At 48.0% G+C, this 17,492-nt stretch overlaps 1 protein-coding gene across 3 annotated transcripts in view; it reads left to right on the top strand.

Moving 5' to 3' along the window:
• TCERG1 (transcription elongation regulator 1) overlaps positions 1–17,492 on the top strand; it is a 150,105-nt gene that overhangs the window by 85,569 nt on the left and 47,044 nt on the right. For all 3 annotated transcript variants that reach the window (XM_073620623.1, XM_073620622.1, XM_073620620.1), the window contains one exon: positions 7,372–7,490. In XM_073620623.1, the coding sequence (XP_073476724.1) occupies positions 7,372–7,490 (119 nt within the window). The remainder of the gene's footprint in view (positions 1–7,371; positions 7,491–17,492) is intronic.

Raw genomic sequence — 17,492 nt, 5'->3', positions numbered from 1 at the left:
AAACAAGAGTCAACCCCAGGGACAAAAAAAGTCCTGGGGGAAGAAGTCTTCTCGACAAGACACTAAGGCCTCTTCATGAAGGGGCGTCCCCGCTCGCTCGAGTGGGGGGGGGAAATTGCTACAGTTCTCAAAGCTCTGGCAGGAGGACTTCCAGGACAGATGGGTAATCTCCACGGTAACCTTAGGGTACAAGCTGGAGTTCCAAGAATTTCCCTCTCCTCGTTTCTTCAGATCAAGTGTCCCCAGAGACCCAGAGAAGAAGCAGTTGCTCCTTCTAGCGTTAGAGCGACTTTTGTCGCAAGAGGTCATTATGGTGGTTCCCACAAGGTATCAAGGATTGGGCTTCTATTCCAACCTTTTTACGGTCCAAAAGCCAAATGGGGATGTCAGACCCATTCTGGATTTAAGAGATCTGAATCTATTCCTAAGGATTCAGTCCTTCCGCATGGAATCGATTCGGGCAATAGTCTCCATCCTGCAGGGAGGAGAATTTTTGGCATCGATAGACATCAGAGATGCATACCTACATGTGCCCATTTTTCCTGCTCATCAGAAGTTTCTACGCTTCGAGATAGGAGGGCGCCATTTCCAGTTTGTGGCTCTGCCTTTTGGGATAGCCACTGCACCTCGAGTGTTCACAAAGATCTTGGCTCCTCCTCTGGCCAGATTAAGGGCTCAGGGTATAACTGTCATAGCATACCTAGACGACCTGCTCTTGATAGACCGGTCGGTAGCTTCCTTGAACGGGAACTTGAGGACCATGGTCAAGTATCTGGAACATCTGGGTTGGATCCTCAACCTGGAAAAATCTTTCCTAAAACCAGTAAGAAGACTGGAGTATTTAGGTCTGATCATAGATACAAGCCAGGAGAAAGTATTTCTTCCTCAGGCAAAGATCACTGTTTTAAGGGAGCTGATTCTGACAGTCAGGACCAAGAAGGGTTCTTCTGTCCGCCTTTGTATGAGGCTGCTGGGGAAGATGGTGTCTTTAGTCGAAGCAGTTCCCTATGCTCAGTTCCATTCAAGACTACTGTAATACAGTATTCTGTCGGCTTGGAACAAGAAGGTTCAGGCATTAGACTTTCCGCATGCGACAGGTGCATCTGTGCGTCAGAGCCTCAATTGGTGGCTCATACCCGAAAACCTGCAGAAGGGGAAATCCTTTCTACCGGGGACCTGGACGGTGGTAACAGATGCCAGTCTGTCAGGTTGGGGAGCAGTTCTGGAACAGTCTGCGATCCAGGGGCTATGGTCCAAGACCAAGAGGACCCTACCCATCAACATTCTGGAGATCCGGGCGGTATATCTAGCCCTTAAGGCCTGGACTATCAGGCTACAGGGTTGCCCGGTCAGGATCCAATCCAACAATGCCACAGCAGTGGCTTATGTCAATCATCAGGGAGGCACCCGGAGCCGGGCTGCTCAAAAGGAGGTGAACCAGATCTTAGTCTGGGCAGAGATGCATGTGCCATGCATATCGGCAGTTTTCATTCCAGGGATAGAGAACTGGCAGGCGGACTATCTAAGTCGCCAGCGGTTACTCCCAGGGGAATGGTCCCTACATCCTAACATCTTTCGGGCCATATGCCAAAGATGGGGGGTTCCAGATGTAGATCTCTTTGCATCTTGATTCAAGAAAAAGATAGACAGATTTGTGGCAAGGACAAGGGATCCTCTTGCATGCGGAACGGATGCGTTGGTGATTCCATGGCATCGGTTCTCACTGATTTATGCATTCCCGCCTATTCTGCTACTGCCATGACTCCTTCGCAGGATCAGGCAGGAAAGGAGGTCAGTACTTCTGGTGGCCCGTGCTTGGCCCAGAAGGACTTGGTATGCAGAAAAAATCCTTTTCTTTCGATGGACATCACGGGACACAGAGGTCCCGCCCCTCTTCTAATACACTTATATTGCTTTGCTACCAAACTGAGGTATCCTTGTAAGGGGAGGGATTATATAGGGGGTTGAACTTCCTGATTAGGGTGTGACCAGTGTCCAATACCTAGCGGTACCTACATAACCCATCAGTTATTACTGTGGCTCTGTGTCCCATGATGTCCATCGAAAGAAAAGGATTTTACAGGTAAGCTGTTATAAAAAATCCTATTTTTTGCCAGTGTCTTGTAAGGTTATGGTCATGGTTGGAGATGCTCTCCATGATCTAGCTAAAAGAATGGCCTTGGAAACAGATCCTGAAGGATTTAAGGGACTATATAATCAGATCCATCCGGACAGTAATGTACTAAAATGAATGGTACCTGAACCTCGATTACATAGACTAAGAGGTGTTGCCTGTAATGTGACCCTTTTGGCACTGGACCCTTGGTAAGAAAAACTCCAAAGGACACCCGGCAGGGTTCTCTACAAGTCCAGGGGAGTGGCCCCAAATTCAAGGGGACTCGGTCCTTGAAGGTCCATGAGACATAACCCCTCTGTATGTGGGGGGGGGGGGGGGGGATTGGAGTCTAGCTTTTTAAGCAGAGTCCTGCGGCGGGATTGGTAAGTGTTTTAAAACTCTTCTCTTTTGCACTTGCTCAAACCGTAAAAAAAAAAAAAATATGCACAGCATCTTTTGTGTCTGAGACTAGGTGTCATGTTTTCTCTATCCACTTGGGGGCAGTGATGTCACGGATCCAGGGGGGGCTCTCATGTGGAGGCTTCCAGCCTGGTTAAACCCAGCAGGACGACGGCTCTTGGATCTCCCCGCCCGCACACCTAGTTTCTACTCTGGCACCTTCGGTGGCCCTTTCCCACCGCTATTTATGCAGCTATAGTGGGCGCGCACGCGTGCCTGTGCGTGAATGATGCGACGAGCGTACACGTGGGAGGGATGCGAGAGGTGTGCGGCACGCTACAAGCGTGGAAGTGGCCATATTTAGGAGGTGTTCCTGGCTTATGCTCCTGTGAGCAGGCTGGAAGGGACACAGAGTGGCGTAGGCTGGGCACATGCGTCACTGTGGGTGGATGGTCCAGGGCACTGCAGGTCCTGTAAGAGCTGTGTACTGCAAAGACTGGGTACAGTATTTTGCAGGACGGTTGAGTGCACAAGGGCGTTTTTTTGATGCCTCAAGTTTTTATGTCTCAGGAAGAGGAGTGGAGGAGGCACCATCAGTAGTAGAGGATTCTCGCCATATATCTGCTGTGTTTAACTCTCCTGAAAGACCTGAGGCAACTGGCCAGTCTGAGCCATTACGGTTGTCAGGCATTGTAGCGACAACTAATGCTTCTGCCTCAACCTACGTCACAAAGGACAACTTGGCATCAGCTTTAGCTGGGCTGGAGGGAAAGATGGCAGATATGATTGCTTCAGTTTCCCAAAGTGAAGGAAACTGGGTAGTTACCCTTCACCTGAGCCCCCACCTACATTGGAACAGGATTGGGCAGAAGATGTGGAAGAAGTTGGCAGTAAATGACCAGGAGTAAGGTTAGGCCACGGACTCCTGAGGAGTCAGGTTCTGAAGAACTGTTTTCAGCCTCTCAATCCCAGAGACTGTTAATCCAGTCTCTCAATCCCAGAGACTGTTAATCCAGTCTCTCATGGAGATGGCCCTATCAGGATTTAAATTGCTTCCTGTAGAGGTCCCCGAGGTTTTCTTTTTAATCTTTTATTCTCTCTTTGTCCTCCACAGAGTTTGCAGGCCTTCCTCTTGAATCTGTTGCTAGGGCAAATTGTGTATGCTGACTGGGATCACCCTGATGAGCTTTTTATTCCTCCTAAAAGGTTTGCATTTTTGTATCCTGTGGAGGAAAAGTTTATAAAGAAATGGAGTATGCCATCGGTGGACGCTGCCATTTTTTTCTGTGAATAAGAGTCTAACCTATCTTGTAGATCATGCCCAGGTGTTTAAAGATCCAGCAGATAAGAAATTGGAGTCTTTATTAAAGGCTTCATTTGCTATTGCTGGGTCTGCTGCACAACCGGCTGTGGCAGTTATAGGTATCTGTCAGTCTTTAAAAGGGGGTGTCTGCTGAGGAATTGCTCCTCATGCCTTATGTTTTATAGTAAATGTTCTTAAAGATTCCATACAACAGGTGTCCCGGTTTGCCCTTCTATCAGTACATATGCGCAGGATTCTTTGGTTAAAAAAACTGGTCTGCGGAGTTACCCTGCTGCTATTAGCTGGTTTCATGGGGAGCGGCTATTTGGAGAAGATCTGGATAAATATATCCTGAAGATTTCAGGGAGTAAAAGTGCGCTTCTACCAGTTAAAGGGAGCAGGCGACTTTCCTTTTAAGGTGTCTAGTGCTTCAGTACCCAGAACTTCCAATTTCAGGCAGTTTCGACGGCCTCAGCCATCCAGGTCTAGAGGAAAGCCGCAAGGGCAGAAGAAACCCTTGGCCCAGAGGCCCCCAAATCCAGTCCCAAACCCTCTTTATGAAGGGGCGCCTCCACTCACGCAGGTGGGGGAAAGGATATTTGAGTTCTCAGGCCCCTGGGAAGAAGTGATCTGAGACAAGTGGGTTATTTCTATGGTGTCTCAGGGGTACAAAATAGAATTCCGGGGGGAATCCGGCTGTTGCCAAGGCTACTGTGCAGTATCCGGAAAGAGAGAAAGCTGGTGCTTCTAGTAGCTCCAGCCTGGCCCAGGAGGACTTGGTACGCGCAAATTGTAAGATTGACGGTGGGAAACCCATGGGTTCTACTCCGTCTGAATCTGCTCTCACGGGGCCTGATATTCCATCCTGCTTTATGGTCTCTAAATTTAATGGTTTGGCTATTAAAACCAGGATTTTAAGACCAGGGCATCTCTGGGCCAGTATTGTCTACCATGTTAAATGCTAGGAAGCCAGTCTCTAGGAGTATCTACTATAGAGTCTGGAAATCCTACATTGCCTGGTGTGAGGCCAGGAGAATTCTGGCATTTTTACAAAAAGTGGTGGAAATAAATCTGGCTTTAAGTACACTCAAAGGTCAAATTTCGGCCTTAGCAAAAATCTTTTCAGACTCCTATTGCTACTCACTCCTTAGTATGAACATTTGTACAGGGCATGAATCATGTGCTTCCCCCGGTCAGGCCACCTCTGTGCCCATGGGATTTCAATTTAGTCCTGAGGGTCTTACAAGGCAACCTTTTAAGCCTATTCGGCAGATTCCTCTGGTCCTTTTGACAAGAAAATGTGTTTACTTGGTTGCAGTGACATCGGCCAGGAGGATGTTGGGATTGGCGGCTCTGTCCTGTAAAGAACCATATTTGATCTTGCACCAGGATAGGGCGGTTTTGCGGCCACAACCGGAATTTTGCCTAAGGTAGTGTCCAGTTTTCATCCGAATCAGGATGTCTTTCTGCCTTCCTTTTTTCCAAATCCACAATCTACAGAATAGAAATTATTTCATTCTCTTGATGTAGTACGAGCTATCAGGATCCATCTGAAGATGTCGGCTCAGATTCGGAAGACTGATGCTCGGTTTATATTGCCCGAAGGTCCCAAGAAGGGACAGGCAGCACCTAAGTCTATTTTTTTTCCCAATGGATCTGCCAAATAATTGTTCTGGCATATGAATTAAGAGGTAAGGCCCTGCCTTTTCCAGTAAGGGCACACTCTACCAGGAGGGTGGGTGCTTCATGGCAATTCATCAAGCATCGATGGCTCAGATTTGCAAAGCTGCTACTTGGTCTTCGGTGCATATATTCACCTGGTTTTATTAAGTGAATGTTAGGATGTTTCATTTGGACGCAGTGTACTGCAGGCAGCAATATAGATCCTGTTGTTCTGATGGTGTTTGTTTGGTCATAATGGGTTCTCTCCCCTCAAAAGCATTGCTTGGGGATGTCCCAGGTAGTTATTATGGCTGCTTTGTGTCCCGTAATGTACAATAAAGAAAATAGGATTTTTTTTCTACAGCTTACCTGTAAAATCCTTTTCTTGGAGTACATCACGGGACACATAGATCCCGCCCCTCTTGTCTGGGAAGTTTATTGCTCGCTACAAAACTGATGTACTTCCTGTGTAGGAGGGGTTATATAGGAGAGGACTCCCTGTCTTTTTTTGATTTGCCAGTGTCCATTCACCTATAGGTGGCATATAACCCAGTTAGTTATTATGGCTGTTCTGTGTCCCATGATGTACTCCAAGAAAAGGATTTTACAGGTAAGCTGTAGAAAAAAATCCCCCCCCCCCCCTGCCGTCAGACCTCAAAAGAAGTTTGTGAGCATTTCTGGTAAATCTGCAAGCATTTTATTGTATTTACTGGGTCTTCAACCACTCCCTGCCCGTACGACTTCATATGTCCTTAGGTTGAAGTGGTGATATCTGGATGATGCCTGCAGCTTCAGGCATCATTCAGATATCTTAGTTTTCACCTAGCGATTCCCTCTGTAAAAGCCACAGGCAGCGGGAGGGGGTATTGCGCCCCAAGCCCCCCCCCCCCCCCCCCCCCCATGCTGCTCTGTGGTGCCTCTCCGGGCTCTCTCGTGTTATCCGGAAGCTGGGGATCGGATCTGGCTCCTAGGAGGCCGGAAGCCCCATCATGACATCACTTCTGGCTCTGGCAGATGTAAATACTGCTATTCTTTTTCCTCTAGGCGTAGCCTATGGCGATTTTTAAGTAGCGAACTATGGCGCCATTCCACGAGTGTGCCCAATTTTAAAGCATGTTCTGTATCTATTTACATCATCTTTTATATTTTGCCGAAAATTGGGTTATATATGGTGTTTTTTGGAATAAAATTAATTAGTGTATTTTTTTCCAAAAAAATTGCATTTGAAAGATTGCTGCTCAAATACTATGTGACATAAATCGCCATTATTTCTATAAAGTGTTTGTGGGTTCTGCGTAATTTTCTAGCAAAAACATTGATTCTTATGTGTAGGAGAGAAATGTCAAATTTGGTCTAGGTGGAAAGTGGCTAAAGGGATAGAACATGGAGAAATATGTATGTATTGCAGGGATATGCTGCATGTTTATCCCCCACCCACCCCCTTCCCTTGGCATTTTTACGTTTTTTGTAGCCATATTAATTGCAGCCTCTAACAAATGGAAGGTGTTGGTTTACCTTTGTCTGAGACCTCTGCAAACTCCTCTAGAGCTCGGACTTTGCTAAATGATTTCATTATGTAAATCGCTATCAACCAGAAGAGAAGGGTAGATCTGTTCATGAGTTTGGTTCCTTGGAGTAGTTTACAATAAAATATGGTAATAGACTGCTTGGAAGCTACATGTAACATATTTTTTGTAAAGTGCAGAATTTCCAATGGGTAAAGAAATGGGTCAGGTGAATTTCTATAAACAATTTGCAGCCTTGTTTTGTAGCACACTGCAAGCATATTTCTCACAATTCTTCCAATAATTGCCCCTGTATAACCACTGATCTCCTGTGCCCCACTGATGAATAATTTCACATTGATGGATGCTAATTCAAATCTCCCCAGGTGTTTGATCAGTATGTGAAAACCAGGGCGGAGGAGGAGCGGAGAGAGAAGAAAAACAAGATTATGCAGTCAAAGGAAGACTTCAAGAAAATGATGGAGGAAGGCAAGATTAATACCAGGTATACACTTTACACCTATGTGACTAGTGTATACATTTACACACATTTATACAGTGACTTGCATTCACGGAATTAAAACCGTAAGTGTTGTATATAACCCTTTTGCCACCCCCAACTTAGTGTTACTAAACCCAGGACCCTGCATTCACACTATCTGGTCTCCCACAGTACACAGAACATGGAAATGCATTTGTTGTAGTAAATATAAACTGCTAAATACCTTTTCTCATCAGCAATTTAAGCAGTCTTGTGACTTCTATACGTGCCTGGATAGAGCTTGTAGGAGGAGTTTTCATTCTCCACTGACTGTCCTAAGAGGCTGCAGGGCCCCTGACCCTCTGTCCAGGCAGTGCTCATTGGCCCTGTGCTGATCACAAACACCCTCCCAGAAAAAAACATTTCTAGCAGTATACACCAAACTGAGTATGTGCAGCTTGCCCCCAAGCTCTGTTCTATCAGGAGTTGAAGTGGAACACACATATGGGTGTCGCCACACACACTGTGGGTGTGTGAGAGCAATATTTCTAGGTCCATCATTCACCATTACCTCTAAATTGGCAAAGCATTGCTTATGGGCAGTTTTTTTTACATGCACCCTCAATTTTAAGTCTTATTATCTATTTCTTTTTCATACATCATGGGACACAGAGTTAGGCTAACATTCATTACCTGCTGGGTTATACTTCATCTCCAGGTGAATGGACACTGGTAGACCAAAGGTCTTTAGACAGGAAGTGATCCCCTATATAACGCCTCCTATACAGGAAGTACTTCAGTTTTTTACCAGTGTCTGCAAAGTGGATGACATGGTTCTTTGAGCTCTCTGAGCTCCAGGTCTCTAGTCCAACAAACGGTTCTTAAATGAATCGAGGGATTGACCGATTGGATCCATTTGACACAGGCTTCATATGCTTAAATGGTACAGACTCAAGATCCTGCGAGGTTTTGCCTGTAATGCGGCCTCCTGGCGCTGGACCCTGCAAAGTGGAATCCTGGACACCACACCACTAAGGCATTCCTGCAGGGTGCTGTACAGGTCCAAAGGAGTGCACCCAAAACGTGAAAAGGGTACCCAGTCCTCAAAGGTCCTCAAGTCACAGGAAACCGCTGTGAAGATTGGGCTCTTAGTTTCTAAGCTGCCCTGCGCCTGGACAGGTAAGTAAAACCTGCGCCGTTGCCTTTATCTGGGTGCACAAAGATTCGCGTCATACGCGAATACAACCATGCCAGATCGCCAGGACCATGCACGTGCGTACGCATGCACGCACAGAACGTTCCGGCGCACAGCCAGCTTATTTAAGCTGTCTATGCCAAGCATGCTGTGCTTCCAGAAGTCAGCTGTGGGACACAGAGCAGGCTCTGAAACGAGCATTTGCAGCAGGTCATTTTCTCCTTACCCGGGTCACGTGAGTCACCAGGTGTTGCTTTAGCGGGCTAAAGGTGCTTAGCAGGATTGTTGCATAGGGGCTTGGTGAGCCCTTTAAAGGGTCTCCCTTCTGAGGTGTTTTAATACTGCACCCAGGTACTCCCTTTTTGTGGCTAGTAAATGTCTTCAAAAAAGAGGAGCGGGACTAGCACTACAGGGAAGGGCACACCTATGTCATCAATAGTTCCCGATGAACCTAGTCATATCCCCTGAAGGACTTGTGGGCAATCTGAGCTGCTGCGCCTTCTTCACCCTTTATCACCAAGGATAAACTGTCCTCAGTCCTAGCCGGTTTAGAGCACAGGATTGCTGGCATGAGTCCCTCTATCCCGCAGGGTAACAAGAAGCGTGACACATCCCCCAACCCTTGGAGCCTCCTAGTCTGGAGCAGGAATGGGTTGAGGATGGTGGAAGAGCTTAAAGCTCAGGATTCTGTGGATGGCCAGGCGGATGAGTCTGCTTCCGAGCAATCTGGACAAGAAGATAACCAGTTTGTGTCTGCCTCAAAATCAGAGGCTTTTGATCCTGACTCTTACCGAAATGGTTCGTTCTGCCTTTAAGTTGCCTTTTGCAGAGGTTACTGAGCCTCCCTTGTCCTCTTTGGGATCCCTGAGGCTTCTTCAGGCGCACACAGGCTTTCCCCTTACACCCTCTGTTGGAACAGGTGGTGTATGCTGAGTGGGAACATCCTGACAGGATTTTTGTTCCTCCGAAGAGGTTTTCCCTTTTTATATGTCATGGATGAAAAGTTTGTTAAGAAGTGGAGCATGCCAGCCGTAGATGCAGCAGTCTCTTCCTTAAACAAGAACTTGACTTGTCCGATAGATAACACACAGGGCTTAAAAGACCCTGTTGACAAGAAATTGAAGTCATTATTAAAGGCTTCCTTTTCTTTGGCCAGTTCAGCTATTCAGCCAGCTGTTGCAGCAATTGGTATCTGCCAGTCTGTAAAGGATCAGATCAGACGGCTTGATGGGCCTAACCAGGATGATCTGCCTGAAAATAAGGCAAATATTCCTCGAGCGCTATGTTTTGCTGTTGACACCTTTTAAAGGATTCAATACAGCAGGTTTCTGGTTTGGCTCTCTTGTCTGTACATATGCGCAGACTTTTGTGGCTTAAGAACTGGTCAGCCGAGCTTCCTCGCAAAAAGGTATTGGCAGGTTTCCCCTTTCATGGTGAACGTTTATGTGGTGATCACTTGGACACATATACCCAAAAGATTTCCGGGGGAAGAGTTCTCTACTTCTTGTGAATAAAAGCACCAGCCGTCCCTCGTTTAAAATTTCAGGGACTGCTTCCTCATGTCTCAGCGCCAAGGCAGTTCCGCCGCCAACAAGGCACTAGGGCCAGGGGCAAGCCGCAAGGCCAGGGCCAGAAAAAGCCCTGGGTCCAAAATTCTTCTAAACCCAGCACCAAGCACTCCTTTTGAATGGATGCACCCACTACATCGGGTGGGGGGAAGGCTGCTGCACTTTGCGGACATTTGGAGAACAATAGTTCAGGACGAGTAGGTCACCTCAAATATATCCCGCGGTTACAAGCTGGAGTTTTGGGGGGGTTCCCCCTCAGAGGTTTTTAAGATCCAGCATTCCCTCAGATCCTCCAAAAAGACTTCTTGCTTCAGGCACTACATCATTTAGTGCATCGAGTGATTGTAGAGGTTCCTGTACCCGAAAGGGGCGCGGGGTTTTACTCTAACCTATTTACGGTTCAAAAACCAAACTGGGACACAAGGTCCATTTTGGACCTATGATCCCTGAACCAGTATCTACTGATCCAGTCCTTTCGGATGGAGTCCGTCCGCTCAGTAGTAGCCTCACTCCAGATGGGAAACTTTCTAGCCTCCATCAATATAAAGGACGCGTATTTTACACATACCTATCTTTCAGCCTCATCAGAGGTTCCTGCGATTTGCAGTAGAGGAACGTCATTTTCAGTTTGTGGCTCTACCCTTCGGGCTTGCTACAGCTCCCCGGGTGTTCACAAAGGTCCTAGCACCAGTGCTGCGTCTTTTTAAGGGCCCAAGGGATCCTGGTGTTCGGGTATCTGGACGACGACCTGCTCAGAGATCACTCACTACAGGCTCTAGAACAGAGCATAACATGCACAGTGCGGTATTTGGTAAGCTTAGGCTGGATCACAAATACCAAAAAGTCAATCTTGAGACCAGCTCAAAGTCTAAAATATTTAGGTCTGATCCTAGATACTGTCCGAGCAAGAGTATTCTTGCCACCCACAAGGATCTATGCCCTGAAGAATCAGGTGCGTCAGATAAGGGGCACCACAAAAAACCCTCCATTCGGCTCTGTATGAGTCTTCTAGGGAGGATGGTATCCTGCTTCGAGGCGGTGCCCTATGCCCAGTTCCATTCCAGGCCTCTACAACAAGACATCTTGTTGGCTTGGAACAGGAGAGGACAAGCCCTGGATTATCCAATGTTCTTATCTCCTCGGGCATGCTTAAGCCTAAATTGGTGGTTGCAAGATCAGAACCTTTTGAAGGGGAAGAGCCTTCCTCCCGGTAACTTGGAGAGTACTGACTACAGATGCCAGTCTCTCAGGCTGTAGAGCGACCCTAGAGGGGCTCACAGCTCAAGGGAAATGGTCAAGGACAGAACAGATCAACTGAACTGGCCCTCATGGACGGTGGAGCTTCAGGACTGCCCTATCAGGGTTCAGTCCGACAATGCCACCGCAGTGGCCTATATAAACCACCAAGGCGGTACCAGGAGTCGTTCAGCTCTGAAGGAGATGAACCACATACTAGCCTGGGCAGAGGGACTGGTGCCGATTCTATTGGCAGTCCATATACCTGGAGTAGAGAACTGGAAAGCAGATTATCTCAGCCGCCAGCAAATCTTCATGGGGGTATGGTCCCTACACCCAGGAGTGTTCCGGGAAATTTGCTAATGTTGGGGATGGCCAGATGTCCACCTACTGGCATCCAGGTTCAACAACAAGCTACAGCAGTTTGTGTCCCGAACAAGAGATCCTCTGGCAATCAGAGCAAATGCTCTGGTAGTTCCATGGAGCCAGCACTCCCTGGTTTATGCTTTCCCTCTGATCCTTCTCCTTCCACATTTGTTGCGCAGGATTCTGAGAGAGGGAGTTCCAGTCGTTCTGGTGGCACCAGCCTGGCCCAGAAGGCCCTGGTTCCCGGAGATTGTGAGACTGACAATAGACGGGCCATGGACGCTTCCACGGCGCCCCGATCTACTGTCTCAAGGTCCTATATTTCACCCCAATTTACAGTCTCTAAATTTGACGGCATGGCTATTGAAGCCAGGGTGTTAAAGGACTGTGGCATCTCGGGACCAGTGGTGTCTACCCTAGTGAATGCTAGAAAAGCTGTCACTTGGAAGATCAATCGTAAGGTCTGGAAGACTTATATTGCTTGGTGTGAAGCCAAAAAATGGCATCCTTGGAAATATGTGATTGGGAGAATGGCCTTGAGTACAATCAGAGGTCAAGTTTCGGCCCTATCAGTATTCTTCCAAAGGCCTTTAGCCTCCCATTCACTGGTCTGAACCTTTATGCAGGGGGCAACTCGCTTGCTTCCCCCATTAGGTCACCTATGTGTCCTTGGGACTTAATCTTGGGTGCTGTCTGTGTTACAGAAACAACCATTTGAACCTATCAAGGACATTGCATTAGACTTGTGGTCACGGAAGCTAGCGTTTCTGATGGCTATCACCTCGGCTAGAAGGGTGTCAGGGTTGGCGCCCCTTTCATGCAGGGAAACGTACTTGATCCTCCTCCACAACAGGGTCGTGTTACGACCTGTTCCATCCTTTTTGTCAAAAGTAGTGTCGGCCTTTCATTTAAATCAGGACATTATTTTGCCTTCTTTTTTTTCTTTCAGCCTCGTTTGGCGGAAGAGAGACGACTGCATTCTTTGGACGTTGTCCGGGCAGTCAAGGTTTATTTGTCTAGATCTGCGGGGATCCGAGGATCAGACTCCTTTTTTGTTTTACCGAAGGGGCAGGAAGCTTCCAAAGCTTCCATTGCCAATTGGGTCCGTTAATTGATCATTCAGGCCTATGGTCTGAAACATAAAGCTCCTCCCTTTTAGGGTGAGAGCTCATTCTAATAGGGTTGTAGGAACCTTCTGGCCTTTTCGCCATCAGGTATCTGTGGCTCAGATTTGTAAGGCTGCTACCTGGTCTTCAGTGTATAGGTTCACAAAATTTTATCAAGTGGATGTTCGAGCAGCCGAGGATTCGGCTTTCGGCCGCAGTGTACTGTAGGCTAACGTATAAGGTCTAATGGCTATTGTTTGGCAGGGTGTTGCTCTGGGACGTCCAGCAGGTAATGAATATTAGCCTAACTCTGTGTCCCATGATGTATGAAAAAGAAAATAGGATTTTTTTGTCCTACTTACCTGTAAAATCCTTTTTCTTTGAGTACATCATGGGACACAGAGGTCCCTCCCCTCTATTTGAGGATTCAGTGCTTGCTACAAAACTGAAGTACTTCCTGTATGGGGGGGGGGGGGGGGTTTATATAGGGGATCCATTGACCTGGAGATGTAACCCAGCAGGTAATGAATATTAGCCTAACTCTGTGTCCAATGATGTACTCAAAGAAAAGGATTTTGCAGGCAAGTGTGACAAAAAAAAATATTTCTTTCTAGAACATCACTGGACACAGAGCCACAGTAATTACTGATGGGTTATATAGGTATCACTGGTGATTGGACACTGGCACACCCTATCAGGAAGTTCAACCCCCTATATAATCCCTCCCCCTTGCAGGGATACCTCAGTTTTTACGCCAGTGTCTTAGGTGATGGACGTGTAAAGATGTCCTGTGCTGAGCTCCAAAGGGAATATCCTAAGATCCTATACTGGGGCAAGCCAGGCGAACCGGATCCATTCAAAGTGTCTTTTCATGGCCGAATTGAATGGTACCCGGGCCTCGTGTCCGAAGAAACGAGGTTTTACCCGTAATGCTTCTCTTTTTAGAGAGCTGGACCCCGCAGATAAGAAAATGGCTTTAAACTTCCTAATTTCTGGCGAGGTGCTTTACGTTTCCAGAACTGTTGGATCCCCTTATTCGTAGGGGGCCCCAGTCTCTGACGGTTTTTTCAAACGGAGCCCACCGTGAGAGGTGAAGATTGGGTCTGTGTAAACAGCACGCTGCGGCAGGATAAGGTAAGAGGAGATTCCACAGAATTTTTGAGTTCTAGTGGCTTTTCTCCTTTAAGGTAAATGCATGCTATGCCTATTGTGACCACCGGGGGCTGCCAAGAGCACAAACCTGCACATGCTGACTGTCTGTCTCAGGTGTTTTCATCGCTGATTATGTCCCAGCGTCTCAAGCAGGCTGCAAACAGGTAAGATGGAAAGGGGGATTTCTCATGTTTGAATGTTCCCCCCCCCCCAGGCTAGAGAGGGGCCACAGGGGTCTAGAAAGTGGTTATACCACCCGGGCTCTGCGGCCTAATGGCCACCATCTCTGAAGATAGCCGTTCAGGCAGATTACCAGCCTCCCCCCCCCCCCCCCCCCCCCCATCCCCAGCCTTTCTCCAGAAGCATGACAGGAGAGTCGGCAGCGCGGGAAGCGCTCGTTTTTTTCAAAACTGGGGGGGGGGGGGGGGGGGGATCGGTAGAGGAGGGGGGGGGACGTCAGCACAGAGTGCTTAGAATCCCACTCAGGCCAGCTGCAGGCTATTAAAGGCACTCTGTACAGGTGCACTCAGCCTTCTGAGAGACACAGAGCTGACGGTCGCATGTAAGGTGGGACACAGGCATTCTCCTAGGCAGCATTTACTGAAGTAACACCAGACTAAGCATTGGGTAGCAAGGCTTTTAGCCAGACTACATCGCTCAGTGGGCAGTGTTCATTTGTATACCTCACACCTTGTTGCTTTGCACTATGGGTAGAAGAGGTTCAAGCACCCCAGGAACCAGAGACACTAGGGGATCTCGTTCAGGTTCTGAGGGCCCCCTGTCGGCAGCATCCTCCCCCCCTAAAGATGGGCCAGGGACGGCTAGCCAGGGAGAGCCATCGGGGTCAGGGGCTACACCTGCTTCTGGCACTTCAGCCCCTGTATATATTACACAAGAGGTTTTTTCCTCAACCATTAATGGTCTAGAGGAAAGATTAATGGCCGTGATTACGTCTTCACTCAGTGGAAGAAAACGCACTAGGCTTTCCTCTGTTCCCCAAGACCCTCAGACAGAGGAGCTCTGGGATAAAGGAGATGAATCCCTTTCAGAGGTTCAGGATGGGACGGATGATTCCTCTTCGGAGGAATCAGGTGGAGAGGGACCCTCTGCGACTTCCCAAGAGGAGAAAGTCTTAGTGCAGATCCTCACTGGATTGGTCCGCTCCACATTTAAGTTGCCCATACCTGAAACTGCTAAAGAATCCTCTTCTGCTTTGGGGTCACTGAAACCTTTCTAAGCAGCACATGCTTTTCTGTTCATACTTTACTTGAAAAGCTCATTTATTCTGAGTGGGATCACCCAGACAAACGTTTTTTTCCGCCGAGAAAGTTTTCAACACTTTATCCGATGGAAGAAAAGTTTATTAAAATGTGGGGAATACCGGCTATTGATGCCGCCATTTCCTCCGTAAATAATAGCCTGACTTGTCCTGTAGACAGTGCTCAGATGCTCAGGGATCCTGTAGATAAAAGGATGGAATCCCTATTGAAGGATGTTTTCTCCTTAGCAGGATCAGTGGCCCAACCTGCAGTAGCAGCGATTGGAGGTGTTAAGCAGGTCATCAAAGTATTACCTGAACAGCAGGCCCAGGGGTTTGCTAACCTTCCAGCGGCCTTATGCTTTGTGGTTGACGCCATTAGAGATTCTATCGTGCAAACCTCCCGTCTTTCACAGGGGTTGGTGCATATACGTAGAATCCTATGGTTAAAAAATTGGTCAGCCGAAGCACCATGTAAGAAGCTACTGGCTGGGTTTCCATTTCGTGGTGCAAGGTTGTTTGGAGAGGACTTGGATAACTATATCAAGAGAATCTCTTGTGGGAAAAGCACTCTCTTACCTGTCAAGAAGAAGAGTAAGCGTCCCTCTTTCAAACGGACTCTTTCCCCAGCGCCGGGGGCTTCAGCCTCCAGGCAGTCTCGACGGCCGCCTCCATCGGGGTCCAGAGACAAGAGTCAACCCCAGGGACAAAAGAAGTCCTGGGGAAAGAAGCCTACTAGGCAAAACACTAAGACCTCTGCATGAGGGGGCGCCCCCGCTCACTCGAGTGGGGGGAAGACTGCGACAGTTCTCAGAGCTCTGGCAGGAGGACTTCCAGGACAGATGGGTAATCTCCACGGTAACCTTAGGGTACAAGCTGGAGTTTCAGGAATTCCCCTCTCCTCGGTTCCTCAGATCAAATGTTCCCAGAGACCCAGAGAAGAAGCAGTCGCTCCTTCTAGCGTTAGAGCGACTTTTGTCGCAGGAGGTCATTATGATAGTTCCCGCAAAGGACCAGGGATTGGGCTTCTATTCCAACCTTTTTACGGTCCAAAAGCCAAATGGGGATGTTCGGCCTATTCTGGACTTAAGGGATCTGAACCGATTCCTAAGGATTCAATCCTTCCGCATGGAATCAATTCGAACAGTAGTTCCCACCCTGCAGGGAGGAGAATTTCTGGCATCAATAGACATCAGAGATGCATATCTGCATGTGCCCATTTTTCCTGCTCATCAGAAGTTTCTGCGCTTCGAGGTAGGAGGGCGCCATTTCCAGTTTGTGGCTCTGCCTTTCGGGATAGCCACTGCACCTCGACTGTTCACAAAGATCTTGGCTCCTCCTCTGGCCAGATTAAGGGCTCAGGGTATAGCTGTCATAGCATACCTAGACGACCTGCTCTTGATAGACCGGTCGGTAGCCTCTTTGAATGGAAACTTGAGGACCACGGTCAGGTATCTAGAACACCTGGGTTGGATCCTCAACTTAGAAAAGTCTTTCCTAAAACCAGTAAGAAGACTGGAGTATTTAGGTCTGATTATAGATACAAGCCAGGAGAAAATATTTCTACCCCAGGCAAAGATCACTGCTTTGAGAGAGCTGATTCTGACAGTAAGGACCAAGAAGGGTCTCTCAGTCCGCCTTTGTATGAGGCTACTAGGGAAGATGGTGTCTTCATTCGAAGCAGTTCCCTATGCTCAGTTTCACTCAAGAATGCTGCAACACAGTATTCTGTCGACCTGGAACAAGAAGGTTCAGGCATTAGACTTTCCGATGCACCTGTCGCATGCGGTGCGTCAGAGCCTCAATTGGTGGCTCATACCCGAAAACCTGCAGAAGGGGAAATCCTTTCTACCGGTTACCTGGATGGTGGTAACAACAGATGCCAGTCTGTCAGGTTGGGGAGCAGTTCTGGAACAGGCTGCGGTCCAAGGGGTATGGTCCAAGACAGAGAGGACCTTACCCATCAACATTCTGGAGATCCGGGCGATACATCTAGCTCTAAAGGCCTGGACTATCAGGCTACAGGGTTGCCCGATCAGGATCCAGTCCGACAATGCCACAGCAGTGGCTTATGTCAATCATCAGGGAGGCACCCGGAGCCGAGCTGCTCAAAAAGAGGTGAACCAGATCTTAGTCTGGGCAGAG

The sequence above is a fragment of the Aquarana catesbeiana genome, linkage group LG03 (genome assembly GCF_042186555.1).
Source record: "Aquarana catesbeiana isolate 2022-GZ linkage group LG03, ASM4218655v1, whole genome shotgun sequence".
NCBI lineage: Eukaryota > Metazoa > Chordata > Amphibia > Anura > Ranidae > Aquarana > Aquarana catesbeiana.
The sequence above is the reverse complement of the archived record's forward strand: the minus strand, read 5'-3'. Positions and strand labels throughout refer to the sequence as shown.